We start from the raw sequence: 19,586 nt of genomic DNA, 5'->3' as shown, positions 1-19,586 counted from the left end.
TAAGCAATTCTGTGGGTTGCCTCCTAAAATGCAAACTGAGAGACAGCAAACAGCATGAGAACACCCACAGACTGCTGACTGGTTCCAAAATCATGAGAACAAATCGTGTATTCGGTTTATAATTGAAGTAATGAAGGAGTGCATCAATAAAAATTGTATTCACTCTAACGATTCTAGAAATATCATTGAACTTTTTTCGGCACTGTTTCCCATTCCAATCCACTGTGTCTGAGGCAGAGACCACCTCAGCGATTTCCCTCCATATTCGATTTAAAAATGGCTGGCAGGGATCTAGACCCACTCCTCCGATATAATTCCTGCCATTTTCTCTCCACAGCCCCCACAATAGCTTTGTTAGCCTCTTGGCTAAATCGCCTGACACGCTGTCTACAAATATCCTCCTCCATGATCAAAATCCAATTTTAAAATGGCTGATTCAGCCCCGGGTATACTATGCATGCGCGCAGCTGCGCCCTGCATTTGCGTTTGCGATCGGACAGCAGACTAGAAGCGCGGGAGAAAAAAAAATTCCGCATGCGCAGAATGGCCGATTTTTTTTTTTAACACCGGAACTTTTGGCTGCAGCGCACATTCTGTGGTGTAATGCTCCTCGTGAACTTTCATTTGGCGAAAGTTGCACACTCTGGTGCTAACGCTAACTCCAACCCTGCGCTAAATTTTTGATTTCACTACAATTTGCGCCTGAAAACAAGACAAAATTGCAAAAACCCAAAAATCCAGTCCATTGATTTAACCCTAGATTTCAATATAGATAAGTGTGAAATGTTACATTTTGGTAGGAGGAATAAGGAGGTCACATACTCGTTGGAAAATAGGAGTCTAAATTGGGTAGAGGAAAAGAACCTAGGGGTACAGATTCACATCATTAACAATAGCAACACAGGTTAACAGGGCCATAAAAATGCAAACACATTATTGGGGTTAATTTATAAAGGAATACAATTGAAAAGCAGCGAAGTTATGTTAAACCTATATCGAACTTTGGTTAATATTATGGTCTATTGCCAACTAATATTTTGGTCTGTTACCATAATTTTGTTTTAAGAAAAGGGACTTGAAAGAGACCAATCATTTTGTAAATCTACATTTAATAAAATCAAGCAAAAGAAATGTCATGGTTAAGTTAATATGAGATTTCCCCAGTTCAGTTGCAGTTGTCTGGAATGACTGAGCCATGCTTGGGAACTGAAAGCGGAACAGACACTGCTCCATTCAAATTTGAGATTAATTTTCTGCAAAGAAGAAGAATAATCTGCTCGTGACTCATTCTGCCAGACACTTTAATATAGAAAAGATTTATAAAGATTTTTTTTTGTAACAAGTGGTATTAAATGAGATCTTTATTTTATATGGCAGAAATAATTGTTCTTTAATGGCAAACGAATGGACAGTTAAATGCTCAGCTGGGACTCGGACCTGTTTAACGGGCATTTAATTTGAGCTAAAAAGTCACACTTTCCATTTGCCCGTTTTATTAAATGAAGAAGCAACAGCACTGGACACCTGAATAGATTCCATATTTGCCATTCCACAAGTCTTTCTCCATTCGAAGTGTAATGATCTTTGCCTTAAGTGAGGCCATATTAAGTGAGACCATATTAAAATGATAACTGCAAGAAAGGAAGGGGATCTGAACATGTAAACTCTCAGCATTGTTAGAACATTACTCTCCATATTTTCCTAAAATCCTATTACAATGATTCAGGATTAAAATCTGTTTTGTTGCCTTTCTCTATACTGTGCATTTTGTTAAAGTTGCCTCCGAAGCTAAGGCTTACTATTGCAAAATGGTAACTTGCTTGCAAACAAATTTTAAGTTTTCCTACCCCAGCTGATATTTTTGGACTGACTTTTTTTAGGGTACTGTATTGTTTTTGACATTATTGATTATTTTAGAAGAAAATCACAACTTCACTTGTCAGTACTACACTAGTTAATGGAGCACTAGTGACCTCCTTTCTGTCGCCTTTTGCAAGATAGGTTCTCTGGGTGACACTCGAGTTGATCCCCATTACCCTTAAAGGTCTTGCTACATCCCCCATTCAGTTGCTTGATATTTCTTGATGATTTTGGAATGCTATCTGCAGAAATTATGAATAAATTATTATAGGAGGTAAACTAATGACCAGAATAAATAGCTGATGTTCAAAATCAGTATCCACTTTAATCTACAAATAAATTGTTGCCTCAGCTTTTTGCTTAATGACTAACTAATTTGCAAACCAATTGAAGTTGAAATATATGGGCCCGGATTTTCCGGGGCCAATGACCTCTTGCACACATACACGGTTGTAAGTGCTCCGCAAGTTCCGAATCAGCAGGAAAATTACATTTGCTGGTGCAGAGTTGGGCTATTTTCCCAACCGCTGCCAGAGAATGCCCACGATACCCTTATGCCTGTTAAAAGCAGGCGAGAGGCCGCCTTTTACCAGCATAAGGGTTTAAATAAATATTACATTATTTTTAAAATAATTTAAAAATTAGCGTAGGTTATTTTTGGCTCCTTAAAGTGTTTACATTTATTTTTCAAAAAACTACATTTTTAAGAACATAGGAACATAAATAGGAGCAGGAGTAGGCCATACGGCCCCTCGAGCCTGCTCCGCCATTTAATACGATCCGATCATGGACTCTGGTCCACTTCCCTGCCTGCTCCCCATAACCCCTTATTCCCTTATCATTTAAGAAACTGTCTATCTCTGTCTTAAATTTATTCAATGTCCCAGCTTCCACAGCTCTCTGAGGCAGCGAATTCCACAGATTTACAACCCTCAGAAGACATTTCTCCTCGTCTCAGTTTTAAATGGGCGGCCCCTTATTCTAAGATTATGCCCTCTAATTCTAGTCTCCCCCCATCAGTGGAAACATCCTCTCTGCATCCACCTTGTCAAGCCCCCTCATAATCTTATACGTTTCAATTAAATGTTTAATTAAATTGTATTTTAATTCATTTTGATCATGTGATTTAGTTTCATTTAGATGTGAAAGTATGTTTTTAGGAGATTCCTGTTAAGTTCATGGGGATTCCATATGTAAATGGAATCCCCATAAGCATAATGGGAATCCCCCTTTGTGATTGGGTTGGCCCACATGATCCCAGGGACACTTGTGATCCGCATGGACCTTTATGCAGGCATATGCCTGCAGGCCCAGGAGCGCGAGTGTTCAAAGATCCAGAGGCACCAGGTAGGTGCAGAGTTTACTTGCGGTTCGGAAGCATTCGCCCATGGGAAGCCTCCCACCGCAATCTCCAGCTCATGATTTTTGTCAAATATTTAAAAGATTTTTTAGATACCAAAGGAAAACTTGAATTGGAACTTTTTTTTTTCGCTTGATGCCTCCGACAGCAGCATATTAAGTAGAGAGGGGAGGTCAAACCTGTTGGCTATGTGGTTGTGGTACTACGTTGTCGCACATATCACGCTGGAATGTCACAGCAGCACTCTAGGATTATTGTTTGTCTATGTAACAGTGAACATCAAAGTAATTTATTTGTGTAACCCACTTTGAGATATTTGAGACATGGTAAGGTGCCAGATAAACAATTCTTTAAAAGTTAAGATTAATCAAATGATAGTACTTGAAGCAATGCAGATGTCAGAGTTTGAATTCCTATTTGCAGAAATAACCCATGTTAACAATATTTTAAACTTGTTCACTTAACTTTGCTGATATTTATTAACCATTTATTTTAATGTCTTACCAGGCCTATGCTTCAGGGTGTGACATTGTGATTTTAGCCAGCGATTTTGAAAGACTTCAAATTATTCCTGGGACCACACATGGAAATATCCAAGTTGGATGCGTTGATTGCTCCATGCAGCAGGGAAAGGTATGTCAAATTGCTTCTAAGTAGTTCACATGCTCCAGATGGTGCTTTACAGCATGTGTCGTCATTATCATCACCATCGGTCGAGTGTTGTCAGAGTTCCTGTGACTGTCCTTCACATTGAACCTTGATGTTATGTTTTGGGCTGTCCATAGTTGCTCTTTTATTAGCGGCTTGTGTACTGCAGCTGCAGCATGGCTTGCAACCTGCTGTACATAGGAACGAGGAGAGGTTATTCAACCCCTCGAGCCTGTTCACTATTCATGTCTGATTTGTATCTTAACCCCATTTTCCCGCTTTGGTTCCATAATCCCTTAATACCCTTGCCTAACAAAAATCTATCAATCTCAGTTTTGAAATTTTCAAATTGACAGCCTCAACAACTTTTTTTGGGGTGAGCATTCATGATTTCAATACCCTTTGTGTGAGGAAGTGCTTCCTGATTTCATCCAGCCAGCTCTAATTTTAAGGTTATGCCCTTGTTCTGGATTCTCCCACCAGAGGAAATGGTTTCTCACTATCTACCCTAACAAATCCTTTAATCATAAACACCTCAATTATATCCCCCCTTAATCTTCTATATTCAAGGGAATGCATACCTATTCTATACAACCTGTCGTCATAATTTAACAATTTTGGATTGGTATAATTCTGGTGAATCTGCATAGCACCCCCTCCAAGGCCAATCTATCTTTCCTGAGGTGCGGTGCCCAAATCTGAATGCAGTACTTCAGATGGGGTCTAACTCTCTACAGCTGTAACATAACTTCCATCCCTTTGTATTCTAGCCCCCTTGTGATAGTGTAACATTCTATTGGCCTTTTTAATTGTTTTGTACCTGCCCACCAGTTTTCAGTGACTTCTGTACTTAGATCCCTAAATCTTTCTGCTCATCCATAGTTCCTAGCTTCTCGCCATGTAGAAAATACTCTGATCTATCTTTCTTGGGTCCAAAGTGGATGATCTCTCACTTTCCCATATTGAACTCCATCTGTCACAGTTTTTCCCACTCACTTAATTTATCAATGTCTGTTTGCAACTGCTGAGGCCCCAATACAGATCCTTGGGGGACACCACGAGTCTGCCAATTGGAGTACAAACCCATTATCCCTACTCTCCTACCTGCTAACCATTTCCTAACCCATGTCAAAAGGTTGTCTCCAATTTCATGCACTACCATTTTTCCTAACGGTCACTTGTCAAAGGCATTTCCTTCATGATTGATCTCTTTCAAGGCTTGAAGTTGAAAATAACACTTTCTGATGTATGCAAATGCCAACGATTTTTTTTGTAGTCTTTCACGTTTAACATCTTGTGGGTCGTCATTGCCCGAAGTTTAACTGGGCCAGCCATATGAATGCTGTGGCTACAAGGACAGAGCCGAAGCTGTGTACTCTGTAGGAGTATCTTATGTCATGATCCCACAAAGCTTCTCCACCATCTACAAGGCTCAAGTCAGGATTATGAAGAAATACCCAACACTCGCCTGGGTAGTCCCAGCTACGATAACACTTAAGAAGCTCAACACCAACCAGGACAAAGCAGTCACTTGATTGGTGCCTCTACCACTAGTGCACTGTGGTGACAATATGTACTATCGTAGTACTGAGAGAGCACTGCACTTTCAGATGAGACATTAAACCGAGACGCTGTCTGCTCTCGTGAACGTAAAAGATCCCGTGGCACCATTTTGAAGAGTTGGGGAGTTATCCCCCGTGTTCTGGAAATATTTATCCCTCAATCAATATCACTACAGAAGAGATTATCTGGTCATTTTCACATTGCTGTTTGTGGGAGCCTGCTTGCGCAAATTGACTGCCGCATTTCTTACATTACAACAGTAACTACACTTCAAAAAGTACTTAATTGGCTGTAAAGCGCTTTGGGACATCCTGAGATCATGAAGGGTGCTATATAAATGCAAGTTTTTCTTTCTATAAGATACACTGCAGCAACTTGGCAAGCTTACTTCAACAACACCTCTCAACCCTGTGACCCCAACTACCAACAAGGACGGGAATGGCTATATCATGGGAACAACATTAGCTCCAAGTTCCCTAAAAATTTGTGCATCATCCTAACTCAGACATATATTGCTATTCCTTCATTGACATTGGGTCAAAATCTTAAAATGCCTACTTAACATTATTGAGCACACCACTAGCAAAAAGACTGCAGTGGTTCAAAAAGAAGGCCCACAACCAGCATCTTGGCAACTAGGAATATGTAGCATTTCCCTTGAACAAAATTTAAACCTTTATTTCCATGTTTTATTCATGGGAACCAGGTAATGTGAGAATACAAAATTTCCAGCTTCTTTGAATGTTAGAGGGTGGATTCGGACATAGAGGAGGCCATCCACATCACATCTGGTCTGCATAGCTTTAATACGCAAAAGTTAAGGAGCAAGAGATGTGTTTTTTATGCATCCTGCCATATAAGGCTACACTATTACATCATTACATTATTACATTATTGGAGCGTGGGCAGATACTGCAGGAGCGGCAAGATCGCAGTCCAGGAGAGGCGTGAGTTCGGGGCCAGAAGGGGTAAGGGCCCAGGGGCAGCACGGGCCAGCCCACACTGCGATATGTGTGTGCATTAGGTCCGTGTAGCAGAGCAGGTCTCCAGTTATCTTGGATAACCCTTGCCATTGGACCAAGACCTAGCCTCTGTTAAGCCCATGTGGTGGCTGGTGTGCAATGGCCACCCCACGTTTAAAAAAAAAAAAAAAAAAAAAAACCACGCACAGGCATCTTCCACCCTTCAAGATGTAGTTCAGGACCTGGAATATTGGGTCCTTCATTGAAACACCTGAGAACTCGTCCTTTTTTGGCGTGGAAGCAAGTCATCCTCGTTTCGAGGGACTGCCCATGATGATGATGATGATGATGACATCCTTGGATGGATGTAGGATTTACATGAGTTTAAAAAGGTGATGAGATAAAAAGCCCTAGAATAAAGCATATCTGCAGACTTGAAATATAATATTTCAGTAGAAGAGGACAGGCAGAGAAAAGATGTGAACCATCAAAAATGCTAATGGCTTGAAACACGAAAGGATGAATATAAGATGGTAAACATTCTGAATGACCTTCCACCAATTATTCACAAGGCAAGGCATGAACAATATGCCGTCCCTAGCCAAAATTAGTAACTGATTAAAATATGTGAAAGTCCAGACTGGCTCAGGAGACTAGGGAGGCATTGACAATCATTGAAGGAGTCACTCGACAACACGGCAGGTACTTGTAGATCAACACGGTTAATGTGGTGCCCATATTCAAAAAGCTTGACATGGGCTTGACAAATCAAACACGGCAACTGCAGCCCCACAAATCTTAATTCAGTCCCATGTCAAATGATGGAATAGATTATTGGGTGTAAATTTGAAAATTAGCCATACAATAATTAGTGAACATAAATCAAAGTGGATTCAGATGGGGCAGATCTTCCTGACCAACCTTTTTGATTCCTTTTGAAGAAGTGATGTCCCAAGTGGACTAAGGTAAGCCCTACAATGTGTTCTACCTGGACTTCAGTAAACATTTGACAAAGTTCGATACAAAAGACAATTTTTTTTTAATTGGCAGAACAGTAGAAAATAATGAGTACTGGTTAGAGAAGTACCATCGGGGTTGGTGGGGGTACAGAATGTGGTGCTCAAGGATTGGTATTGTGGGGCCACGAGTGTTTATACTTTGCACAGAATCATAGAAATTTACAGCACGGAAGGAGGCCATTTCGGCCCATCATGTCCGCACCGGCCAACCAAGAGCAATCCAGCCTAATCCCACTTTCCAGCTCTTGATCCGTAGCACTGTAGGTTGCGGCACTTTAAATGCACGTCCAAGTATTTTTTAAATGTGAGGCTTTCTGCCTCTACCACTCTTTCAGGCAGTGAGTTCCAAACCCCCACCACCATCTGGGTGAAGATATTTCCCCGCATTATCTCCTCTTATACCTCCCCCCAATTACTTTAAATCTATGCCCCCTGGTTGTTGACCCCTCTGCCAAGGGGAACAAGTTTTTCCTATCCACTTTGTCAAGGCCCCTCATAATTTTATACACCACAATTGGGCTTCCTCTGTTCCAAATAAATCAGACTCAGCATCTCCAATCTTTCCTCATAGCCAAAATTCTCCAGTCCAGGCAACATTCTTGTAAACCTCCTCTGCACCTTTTCCAGTGCAATTACACCTTTCCTGTAATGTGGTGACCAAAACTGCACACCGTACTCCAGCTGCGGCCTAACCAGTGTTTCTTGAATTAGAAAGAGAAACCAAATTAGGAGGGGTATTATTATCTAAGGAGGCAGTACAGAAAGCACAATATATAGATAGGCAAGACAATAGAAATTTAAATTTAATACAGAAAAATGTAAAGTATATTTGTAACAGGAGCAAGATTGCAAAGTTAAGCATTCTGGAATGCAAGGATAAACCCTAGCTTCTATTCCCTACTGCTAGCCGTCTTCTTAAACCCCTCCCCCCGTCTCCTCCACCCTCACCTCCGACACCAGGTCTGAGGTGCTCATGGACTACTTTGTCTCTGATTGACACCATCCATTCTGTTGCCTCTATCACTTCCCTGCCTTCTTCCCCTAGCCCACCAGGCCAAACTTCCTCGAAGGTTCCCCCCTGCCCTAGCCCTGAACACGCATCTTTCTCCAGTTTATCTCCGATCTCCCCGTGCTCATCTTCTCCATGAGACCCACTTCCTGCTCCCTCGACCCTATTCCCACCAAACTACTAACCACCCTGCTTCCTTTTCTGGCTCCCATGTTAGCTGACATTAACTGTTCTCTCTCCTCAGGTACTGTCCCCCTCTTCCTCACATCTGCCATCATCACCCCTCTCAAAACAAAATCCAACCCTGGACCTCTTCATCCTCGCGAACATAAGATAAGAATTAGAAGTAGGCCATTCGGCCCCTCGAGCTTGCTCTGCCATTCAATAGATCATGGCTAATCTTCTACCTCAACTCCCCTTTCTTGCACTGTTCCCATATCCCTTGATTCCCTTAATATTCAAAAATCTATTGATAAGATTGACCCTCAAAGATTTACCACCATCTGAGTGAAGAAACTACTGCCCCAGCGCTGTCATTACCCCTCTGAAACTGACTGCAACTTTGGGATTTATCGCATGCGCATCTAATTGCGGAAATCCTGCAATTGCAGTCAGTCATTCACTGCTCTGATATCGGCTGTGCTGTGGACCCCCTCCCCAGCCCACCACAGCTGACAATCAGTGAAATGGACAAAAACTTGGGCTTCCCCACACTAATATCACTGTTAAATATCCCATAAAATGTTTAGCCTTGTTGGAATAGGTATAACTGGGATTTTAACAGCGCATTGACTGCTGAACAAACGTCCTAGCCCTGAAAAGCTAATTTTTATATTTGTGGAGTGTCTAATTTCTCCATTATGATAAAAATTATAATTTTTTTAAACTTAAAATTGTTTTTTGAAGGTTTGTTCATGATATTTCAGATTCTACTTTATCCTCCTGTGAGAGCCACAATCTTTATTTTGCTCTACGTAACATTTTTTTAAAGTCTGGATAAAAGCATCTTTTCACTTCCTGCTTTGCTGTCTGACAATTCTTCAACGCGATTAGATATTTAAACAACTTGTTGACGTCACTGCAACTCTTTGCTGGGAATCCCCTTTTCACAGCGCTGCAATCAATTACATGTCGAAAAAGGCAAACTTCTCGTCACAAAGATCGCGAGATCTCTGTGGGCAGCTTTCTTCGGGACAAGCGGTGAGTACTTTTGCTTTGCCACTGACAGCAAATTATGAGGTGGGATGATAAATTCTATACAAATATTTGGGGTTCCTGCTGTTTACAAAATGGCATTTGCTTACAAAAATCACTGAAGTTCAGAAGAAATTCATTGTATTTGAAACACTTTGAGGCGTAAGGCAATGTATACAGGTATTAAAAGCACTGTTTGAAGACTAAATGAACTAGAGACCCAGTTATTCCTCATTGCTATTCACAGTTGTCTTGCCCTACTTCATTGAAAAAAAGGAAATTCAATTCAGCTTTTCTAATCTTTTTAAAGAAAAGCAATCTAAAATATACTTGCCTTTTTTGTATTCAAATTGCAAGTTGCACCAATTTTCTCATTTCTACAGTTGTATGGTGGACATCTGGAGATCTTTTTCTGTCTGCAATGATGATCTGTATAACTAATGCTTAAAATCTTTTATTCCAGAATAAACATGTGCGTCCATTAAGCAATTACATTATCTGGAGTTCCGTTTAGCATATGGTCATTAGCAATTAGCAGTATAAAAATAGCAATATTATTGAATGTGGAAAAAAAATAGACTTGTGTGATCTATATTGATCAATGAAGGAATGGTAGCATAGTGGTTATATAACTAGAGGCCTGGACTAATGATCCGGAAACCAGAGTTCAAATCCCATCATGGCAGCTGTGGAATTTAAATTCCGTTAATTAAATAAATCGGGAATAAAAAGCTAGTATCTGTACTGGAGACCATGAAGTTACCAGATTGTTGTAAAACCCCATCTGGTTCACTAATATCCTTTAGTGAAGGAACTCTGCTGTCCTTACCTGGTCTGGCCTATTTATGACTCCGGACCCACAGCAATAACTACCCATTGAAATGACCTAGCAAACCACTCCGTTGTATCAAACCACTAGCATTTGGACACACCTAGGGCGCACACAGCCCAGTCAACCCTGTAAAGTCCTCCTTTCTAACATCTGGGGATGTGCCAAAATTGGGAGAGCTGTCCCACAGATTCATCAAGCAAACAGCCTGACAGTCATACTCACAAAATTGTACTTATCTGCCAACATCCCAGATTCCTCCATCACCATCCCTTGTCCTGTCCCACCAACAGGACCAACTCCCCAGAGGTGGTAGCAGTGATATGCAGTCGGGAAGGAATGGCCCTGGGAGTCATCAACATTGCCTCCGGACCCTATGAAGGTTGATAGCATCAGGTCAAATGTGGGCAAGGAAATCTGCTGATTACCATCTACCGCCCTCCCTCGTCTGATGAACCAGTACTCCTCTATGTTGAACACAACAGGGAAGAAGCATTGCGGGTAGCAAGGGCTCAGAATGTACTCTGGATGGGGGACTTTAATGTCCATCACCAAGAATGGCTTGGTAACAGCACAGCTGGCTGAGTCCTGCAGCAGATGGTGAGAACCAACATGAGGTTAAAAACCTACTTGACCTCATCCTGACCAATCTACTTGTCACAGATGTATCTGTCCATGACAGCATTATTAAGAGTGACCACTACATAGTCCTTGTGGAGACTAAGTCCTGTCTCCACACTGAGGGTACCCTCCATTGTGCTGTGTGGCATTACCACCGTGCATGCTAAATGGAATGGATTCAGAACTGATCTAGCAGCTCAAAATAGGGCATCCAGGAGACGCTCTGGGCCATCAGCTACAGCAGAATTATATACCACCACAATCTGAAATCTCATGGCTCGACATATCCCTTGCTCTACCATTACCATTAAGCCAGAGGACCAACCCTGATTCAATGAGTAGTGTAGAAGAGCATGCCAGGAGCAGCCCAAGGCGTACTTAAAAAAAAAAAAATGTGGTCCCACTTGGTGAAGCATCAACACAGGACTACATGCATGCTAAACAGCAGAAGTAGCATGCTATAGATAGAACTAAGTGATCCCACAACCAACAGCTCAGAACAAAGCTCTGCCGTTCTGCCGCATCTAGTCCTGAGTGGGGGTTAACAATTAAACAATTAACAGGAAGAGGATGCTCCCATCCCAATCCTTAATGATGGTGGTGTCCAGCATGTGAGTGCAAAAGTCCAGGCTGAAGCATGTGCAACAATCTTCAGCCAGAAATGCTAAGTGGATAATCCAGCTCAGCCTCCTCCTGAGTTCCCCATCACCACAGAAGCCAGTCTTCAGCCAATTCGATTCATTCCACTTATCATGAAATGGCTGAGCGCACTGGATACAGCAAAGGCTGTGGGCCCTGATAACATCCTGGCTGTAGTGCTTAAGACTTCTGCTCCAGAACTTGTCGCACTTCTATCCAAGCTGTTCCAGTATAACTGCAACACTGGCATCTATCCGACAATGTGAAAAATAGCCCAGATGTGCCCTGTCCACAAAAAGCAGCACAAATCCAATCCGGCCAATTACTACCCCATCAGTCCACTTCCAATCATCTGCAAAGTGATGGAAGGTGTCGTAGACAGTGCTGTCGAGGGGTACTTGCTCACCAATAACCTGCTCTCTGACACCCAGTTTGCATTCCATTAGGACCACTTGGCTCCAGACCTCATTACAACCTTGATCCAAACATGGACAAAAGAGCTGAATTCTAGAGGTGAGGTGAGAATGACTGCCCTTGACAGCAAGACAGCATTTGACAGAGTGTGGCATCAATGAGCTTTACTAAAATTGAAATAATTGGGAATCGGGGAGAAAACTCCACAGGTTGGAGTCATACCGAGCACAAAGGAAGATGATAGAGGTCCCAAGACATTGCTGCAGGAGTTCATCAGGACAGCCTAACCATCGTCAGCTGCTTCATCAGTAACCTTTCCTCCGTCATAAGTGGGGGATGTACGCTGTGTTGAGTTCCATTTACAAGTCCTCAGATAATGAAGCAGTCCTTGCCTGCATGCAGCAAGACCTTGACAACATTCAGGTTTGGGCTGATAAGTGGCAAGTAATATTTGCGCCACACAAGTGGCAAGCAATGACGATCTCCAACAAAACAGTCTAGCCAATTCCCTGTGACCGAATCTCCTGCCATCAACATCTTTTGGGGGGGCGGGGGGGGGCGGCGCGGGCGGGCGGGCTCGGTCGGTCGTAGGTCACCATTGACCAGAAACTTAATTGGACCAGCCACATAAATACTGTGGCTACAAGTGCAGTTCAGAGGTTGTGTATTCTGCGGCAAGTGACTCTCCTGACTCCCCAAATCCTTTCCAACATCTATAAGGTGCAAGTCAGGAGTGTGATGGAATGCTCTCCATTTTCCTGGATGACTGTTGTTCCAACAACTCCAAAGAAGCTCAACACCATCTGGGATAAAGCACCCTGCTTGATTGGCACCCCATCCACCACCAGTGCACCGTGGCTACAGAGTGTACCATCTACAAGATGTACTGCAGCAACTTGCCAAGGCGTCTTCAACAGCAATTGCCAAACCCGCGATCTCTACCACCATGAAGCACAAGGGCAGCAGGCACATGGGAGCACCACCACCCTGTAACTTCCACTCCAAGTCACACACCATCCTGACTTGGAAATATATCGCCGTTCCTTCATTGTCGCTGGGTCAAAATCCTGAAGCTCTCTCCCTAACAGCAATGTGGGAGTAACTTCATCTCACAAAACTGCAATGGTTTAGGAAGGCAGCTCATCACCACCTCAAGGGATGTTGGGGATGGGCAGTAGATGCTTGCCTTGCCAGCAATGCCCACATCCCATAAATTAATAAAGACTGGATTCAAGTGTTTGCCCGTTGCTCTGTGATATTATTATTTTTTCTAGCATTAATGGCAAATGTGTAATTGTAGGAATTACTAATTCAGCATCCGTTATTTAAATGCATTTCCTCCACAGATTGCAGCAACATACGGAAATTTGATTTGCATTTTTGAGCCCATCCCCCTATTAAATCGGAAAACTAAGCATTCTACAGTAAGTGCATACAGTTTGTTTTATTGTTAACCCATCTAGTGTATTGTGCTCTTGAAGTTTTATGTGTTTTACCTCCACATCGTTACTGGTATCTGTTTGGAAAGGTTTTTTGATTTCTTTTGGTCAGCAAGTGTTTTACACATGTGGAGACCCATGTTTGATTCTCCAAATTACTGAGAAATTTACATTTTCTGGTAGGGTTTCTGATCAGTATGAAGTGTGCACTTTCCTTATAGGACTAATCCCAATGACTTATTCCAAAGAGCTGTGATGCAAGTTGTCAGAACCAGAGATTAGGGACCCCTAATTGTGCACCGGAGTTTCCAGAACTACACCGCCTTCCAGTAGAGTTCTTGTAAACTTCCTGTTGCTTGTCCAGCTAGGGACACGTCATTAGTGCTTTGGTCTGCAGGGTTATCTGGAACACTGTGGAAGAATTCTAGCCCTCAGTAACTGGTCTATCTCTCCAGTTTCCATTAATGAGTCAAGCTGGCCGGTCAATCATCAGTACCCTGAAGTACTGTGGATATGCCTCACTAATGTATTGGTTCCAATCTTCCATTTCAAGGTGTGTTATCTTAGAACCATCATGACTCCAACGAGATAATCACCTACTTGACTATTAAACAACTGATGAGTGAGGGTTTGAGTCCTTGTTCGGTGGGCATCAAGTGATATCAGCTCAACATGCCATAAAATGTCAGAGCACATTGCCTGGGTACGCATACAATACCCCATTGAATGGTTACTTGCTTCAATGTAACCCAAATATTATTGGCATCTAGCCCTGAATATACAAGTGCATGCTTTCATATTTGTTCCACAAATAACCCAACTATTGTCCAAGTGTGAAAATTTCCTCATCAACTATATAATTGAAAATCTACCCTCAGTGTGGTGTAATAACCCACATAAGTAAACTTGAGTCACCATTGAGTTGTAGCTATCAATGCTGCATACCAGGCTCACTCATCACCAACTGCTTCATTTAGGTTTCTTTGAGAGGGGCTTTGGCAAAGTGGCATGTGCACATTGAAGTTGATCTACCTTCCAGTGTACCTCCTCCCTTCAACCGTTCCTCTTTTTTGCCACAATTCCATCTCACAGCTTGATCATAGCATCTAGCCTCGAGGAAGTCCTTCCATTTCATGTCTGTGAGTTCTAAACCATGAAAAAGAACTGTTTGGATACTTATCTAGTACACTAAAAGCTTAACCTGTAATTGGGACTTAGTTGTCCTTGAAGAAAAACCAAAGTGTCCTTCATCACTTCTCAGTGCAACTTAAGAGGATCATGTCCAAAATGAAGTTTGCATTCACCAATATCCTCAGATACTGAGATAACGTAACACTTGGGACAGTCAGTATCTTTTGGAATCTTCTCTTAAGCTTTTCAAAGCTATAATAGTGCGCTTAGGGGCACCTACCACCATGTCTCGATGGTCCGTGGTTGAAAATGAGCAGAGCACACTAGATTTGCAAGTGAGTCTGCCAGCAGCACTATTATCTGCAGCAAGGAGCACAGTAATACCTTCAGACAGACACCCCAGTTCCAACCCTTAGGATGCCATCCAACAGATTATTCAAGACAACATCAAATAAGATTGTTGACTGAAATTATAGTGAATATTTTCTCTCATATTTTATCATCTGACATCTTGAAGCGACTGATCTCTCAGAAAATTTAAGGAAAAAAATATTAAACTAGATATTTAGAAAATGTTGACTGCCTTTTGAGATTGTCTGCTACCATTCTTGTACATGCAAGAACTTCATGTCAGAGGAGTGGAAGATGCCTGTGCGTAGGTTCTTTTAACATGGGGTGGTCGTTGCACACCGGCTACCACACAGGGCTTAGCTGAGCCAAGGTCTTGGTCCAATGGCAAGAGGGTCGAAGACGACTGGAGACCAGGCACTGCTGAATGGGCCTAGTTGCCGACGGCGAGATGTTGGCCACAGGTTCGGTGCTGGTGTCCCTGATAAAGTGCAACATCCCCACTGACACCTGGGAGTCTCTGGCTAAAGACCGCCCTAAGTGGAGGAAGTGCATCCGGGAGTGCTGAGCACCTCTAGTCTCGTCGCCGAGAGCATGCAGAAGTCAAGCGCAGGCTGCGGAAAGAGCATGCGACAAACCAGTCCCACCCATCCCTTCGCTCAACGACTATCTGTCCCACCTGTGACGGAGACTGGTTCTCGCATTGGACTTCCAGCCACCTAAAAACTCATGTTAAGTGGAACCAAGCCTTCCTCGATTCCGAGGGACTGATGATGATGATGACGACATGCAAGAGTAAATTAAGTCATCCTGCACTCCCAACAGAGAACTGCGCTTGGAAGAGGACATAGTTTGGAGATAGGACTACAGCATTGTGGCTCCAATTCTCTAACCAACTGTGAGCACGGCTCAGTGCTGGTGAATTTACCCTTGCGTGTCGCGTGGTTTCAATATTGTTCAAAACTGTGGAAGATATTGTACTTAATTTGTAATGAAGGGTCGAGTTTCTTGGGTATTTACTTTGCTTTTCATTGAAGAATGCAGTCACTGTTTAGTATGGATATTTGTGGTTATTACAATACACATAATTAAGTGGCAATCTGCCAATTGTGTATGAACAGAAAGTGTATTTAACAATTTGTGATTATGCACTTTTATTAAGTTTTGGATGTTAGAAGAGTAAATTACCCATGTCCTTAATACTTATGTATCCAAATCAATTTTTAGAACTTTTTGCAGTATTATTTTCGTATGGGATAAAGTAAAATAAGCTGACAGAAGGTAACATGCCCTTAGAACCTGTTTCTCAATGCAAAAATACTTTGAGAATTCAGAATCAGTTAATATACTGTTACTGTTCCATTTTTGTTGCAAGGTTCAGAATTTTATCGCCAAATTTAAGCATGAATGTTGGCATAGGTTGAACATTACAAAATAAGGCTAAGATTTAACCTGGAAACAATCAATTAGAGGAGTCCATTAAGGGTGATATAGCTCTGGTCGTAACATTTAAGACCTTTTTAGGGTTTTCCAATATTTTAGTCTTTTAATTATTTGCTTTATTTGACATTAATTACTTGTGTTAAACATGTACTTTAACAATGAGGTATTAAACTAGTTTGAGTTATTGCAGCTTTTTATATCTGATTTGTTATATTTGTTCACAACAGCTAAATTATCAATGGCAGAAGAGTGGGCAGTTTGCACTGGAGTCAATAGCGCATAATTTAGCATGGGATCCACAAGGTAAGAGAAAATATTGTATTCGTTTTACATTAGAAATCTATTTTCCTGATGACTAGAATGTTAGAAAAGTAGTCACCAGATTGATTCGTTTACAGTCAATATGAACCAACTGATTTGTAAACTTACTTTCCTCCAGTCATGTCAAAAATCACCTTTTCTAACTTGGTGTTGGGACAGAGGTGGTGAGATTATTTCACTGTCAGTTTATTCTGAGTCTTTTCTCCCCTTACTGTTAAGTCTGTCCGCGCGTCAATTGACAATAATAAAAATTTGAATTGAAAATTTTCATCAGAGTTGGGCTAGTGTCTTGGGATAGACATAACCTGGATTGGGTTTTTATAGCAGATTATAGCCAGAAGGAAACCTGTATTTTGGTCTTAAAAGATCCAATTAGCCAGATAGTTTTTAGCTTCCTGGATAACAGCAGCAATTTGCATTTATATAGCGTCTTTAACATAGTAAAATGTCCTAAGGTGCTTCACAGGAGTGTTTTAAAACAACATTTGACACGAATGAGCCTCATGAGATATTGAGACAGATCAAAGAGGTAGGTTGTAAGGGGCGTTTTACATGCAGAGACAGAAAAGAGAGAGAGAGAGGCGAGGAGTTTTCAGCTGGGAATTCCAGAGCTTGGGGCCGAGGCAATTAAAGGCATTACTGCCAATGGTGGAGCGATTAAAATCAGGGATGTGCAAGTGGCCAGAATTGGAGGAGCGCAGAGAGTTTTGGATGAGCTCAAGTTTATGTAGGGTGGTAGATCAGCCAAAAGAGTGTCAGAATAATCAAGTCTAGAGGTAACAAAAGTATTGATGAGGGTTTCAGCAGCAGATGAGCTGAGGCAGGGACGAAGTCAGGCAATATTACGGAGGTGGAAGCAGGCGGTCTTGGTGATGGAGCGGATCTGTGGTCGGCAGCTGATCTCCGGGTCAAATATGACACCAAGGTTGTGAATGGTCTGGTTCAGGCTTGGACTGTTGCCAGGGAGAGGATGCAGTTGGTGCTTACGGAACGGAGTTTGTGGTGGAGACTGAAGACAATGGTTTCTGTCTTCCCAATGTTTAGTTGGAGGAAATTTCTGCTCATCCAGTACTGGATGTCAGACAAGCAGTGTGATAAATTAGGACATTGGAAGGGTCAAGAGAGTGGTGGTGAGGTAAAACTGGGTATCGTCGGCGTACATGTAGAACCTAACATCATGTTTTTGGATGATGTTGCCGAGGGGCAGCATGTAGATGAGAAATAGAAGGGAGCCAAGGATAGATCTTTGGGGCGCTCCAGAGGTAACAGTGCAGGAGCGGGAAGAGAAGCATTGCAGGCGATTCTCTAACTATGACTGGATAGATGAGAATGGAACCAGGCGAGTGCAGTTCCACCCAGCTGGACGACGAAGCAGCTTTGGAGGAGGATAGTGTGCTCAGCTGTGTCAAAAGGCTGCAAACAGGTTGAGAAGGACGAATGATACTTAAGGGGTTGACAGTGGTTGGGCAATGGCAAACATTTAGAGACCGCATGGATGAACTACAACAATTGTACATCCCTGTCTGGCGTAAAAATAAAAAAGGCAAGGTGGCTCAACCATGGCTATCAAGGGAAATCAGGGATAGTATTAAAGCCAAGGAAGTGGCATACAAATTGGCCAGAAATAGCAGCGAACCCGGGGACTGGGAGAAATTTAGAACTCAGCAGAGGAGGACAAAGGGTTTGATTAGGGCAGGGAAAATAGAGTACGAGAGGAAGCTTGCAGGGAACATTAAAACGGACTGCAAAAGCTTCTATAGATATGTAAAGAGAAAAAGGTTAGTAAAGACAAACATAGGTCCCCTGCAGTCAGAATCAGGGGAAGTCATAACGGGGAACAAAGAAATGGCGGACCAATTGAACAAGTACTTTGGTTCAGTATTCACTAAGGAGGACACAAACAACCTTCCGGATATAAAAGGGGTCAGAGGGTCGAGTAAGAAGGAGGAACTAAGGGATATCCTTATTAGTCGGGAAATTGTGTTGGGGAAATTGATGGGATTGAAGGCCGATAAATCCCCAGGGCCTGATGGACTGCATCCCAGAGTACTTAAGGAGGTGGCCTTGGAAATAGCGGATGCATTGACAGTCATTTTCCAACATTCCATAGATTCTGGATCAGTTCCTATGGAATGGAGGGTCGCCAATGTAACCCCACTTTTTCAAAAAGGAGGTAGAGAGAAAACAGGGAATTATAGATCGGTCAGCCTGACATCAGTAGCGGGTAAAATGATGGAATCAATTATTAAGGATGTCATAGCAGCGTATTTGGAAAGAGGTGACATGATGGGTCCAAGTCAGCATGGATTTGTGAAAGGGAATTCATGCTTGACAAATCTTCTGGAATTTTTTTGAGGATGTTTCCAGTAGAGTGGACAAGGGAGAACCAGTTGATGTGGTATATTTGGACTTTCAGAAGGCGTTCGACAAGGTCCCACACAAGAGATTAATGTACAAAGTTAAAGCACATGGGATTGGGGGTAGTGTGCTGACATGGATTGAGAACTGGTTGTCAGACAGGAAGCAAAGAGTAGGAGTAAATGGGTACTTTTCAGAATGGCAGGCAGTGATTAGTGGGATACCGCAAGGTTCTGTGCTGGGGCCCCAGCTGTTTACATTGTACATTAATGATTTAGACGAGGGGATTAAATGTAGTATCACCAAATTTGCGGATGACACTAAGTTGGGTGGCAGTGTGAACTGCGAGGAGGATGCTATGAGGCTGCCGAGTGACTTGGATAGGTTAGGTGAGTGGGCAAAAGCATGGCAGATGAAGTATAATGTGG

At 42.3% G+C, this 19,586-nt stretch overlaps 1 protein-coding gene across 1 annotated transcript in view; it reads left to right on the top strand.

Annotated features, from left to right (window-relative positions):
- The window catches only part of LOC139253580 (dmX-like protein 1), a 200,946-nt gene that overhangs the window by 48,545 nt on the left and 132,815 nt on the right, over window positions 1–19,586 (top strand). Inside the window, exons 2-4 of the mRNA XM_070873611.1 lie at window positions 3,728–3,853; window positions 13,465–13,542; window positions 16,707–16,782. Of these exons, the coding sequence (XP_070729712.1) occupies window positions 3,728–3,853; window positions 13,465–13,542; window positions 16,707–16,782 (280 nt within the window). The remainder of the gene's footprint in view (window positions 1–3,727; window positions 3,854–13,464; window positions 13,543–16,706; window positions 16,783–19,586) is intronic.

Source organism: Pristiophorus japonicus, chromosome 1, assembly GCF_044704955.1.
Source record: "Pristiophorus japonicus isolate sPriJap1 chromosome 1, sPriJap1.hap1, whole genome shotgun sequence".
NCBI lineage: Eukaryota > Metazoa > Chordata > Chondrichthyes > Pristiophoridae > Pristiophorus > Pristiophorus japonicus.
Note: the sequence above shows the minus strand (reverse complement) of the source record. Positions and strands in the feature narration are given on the sequence as shown.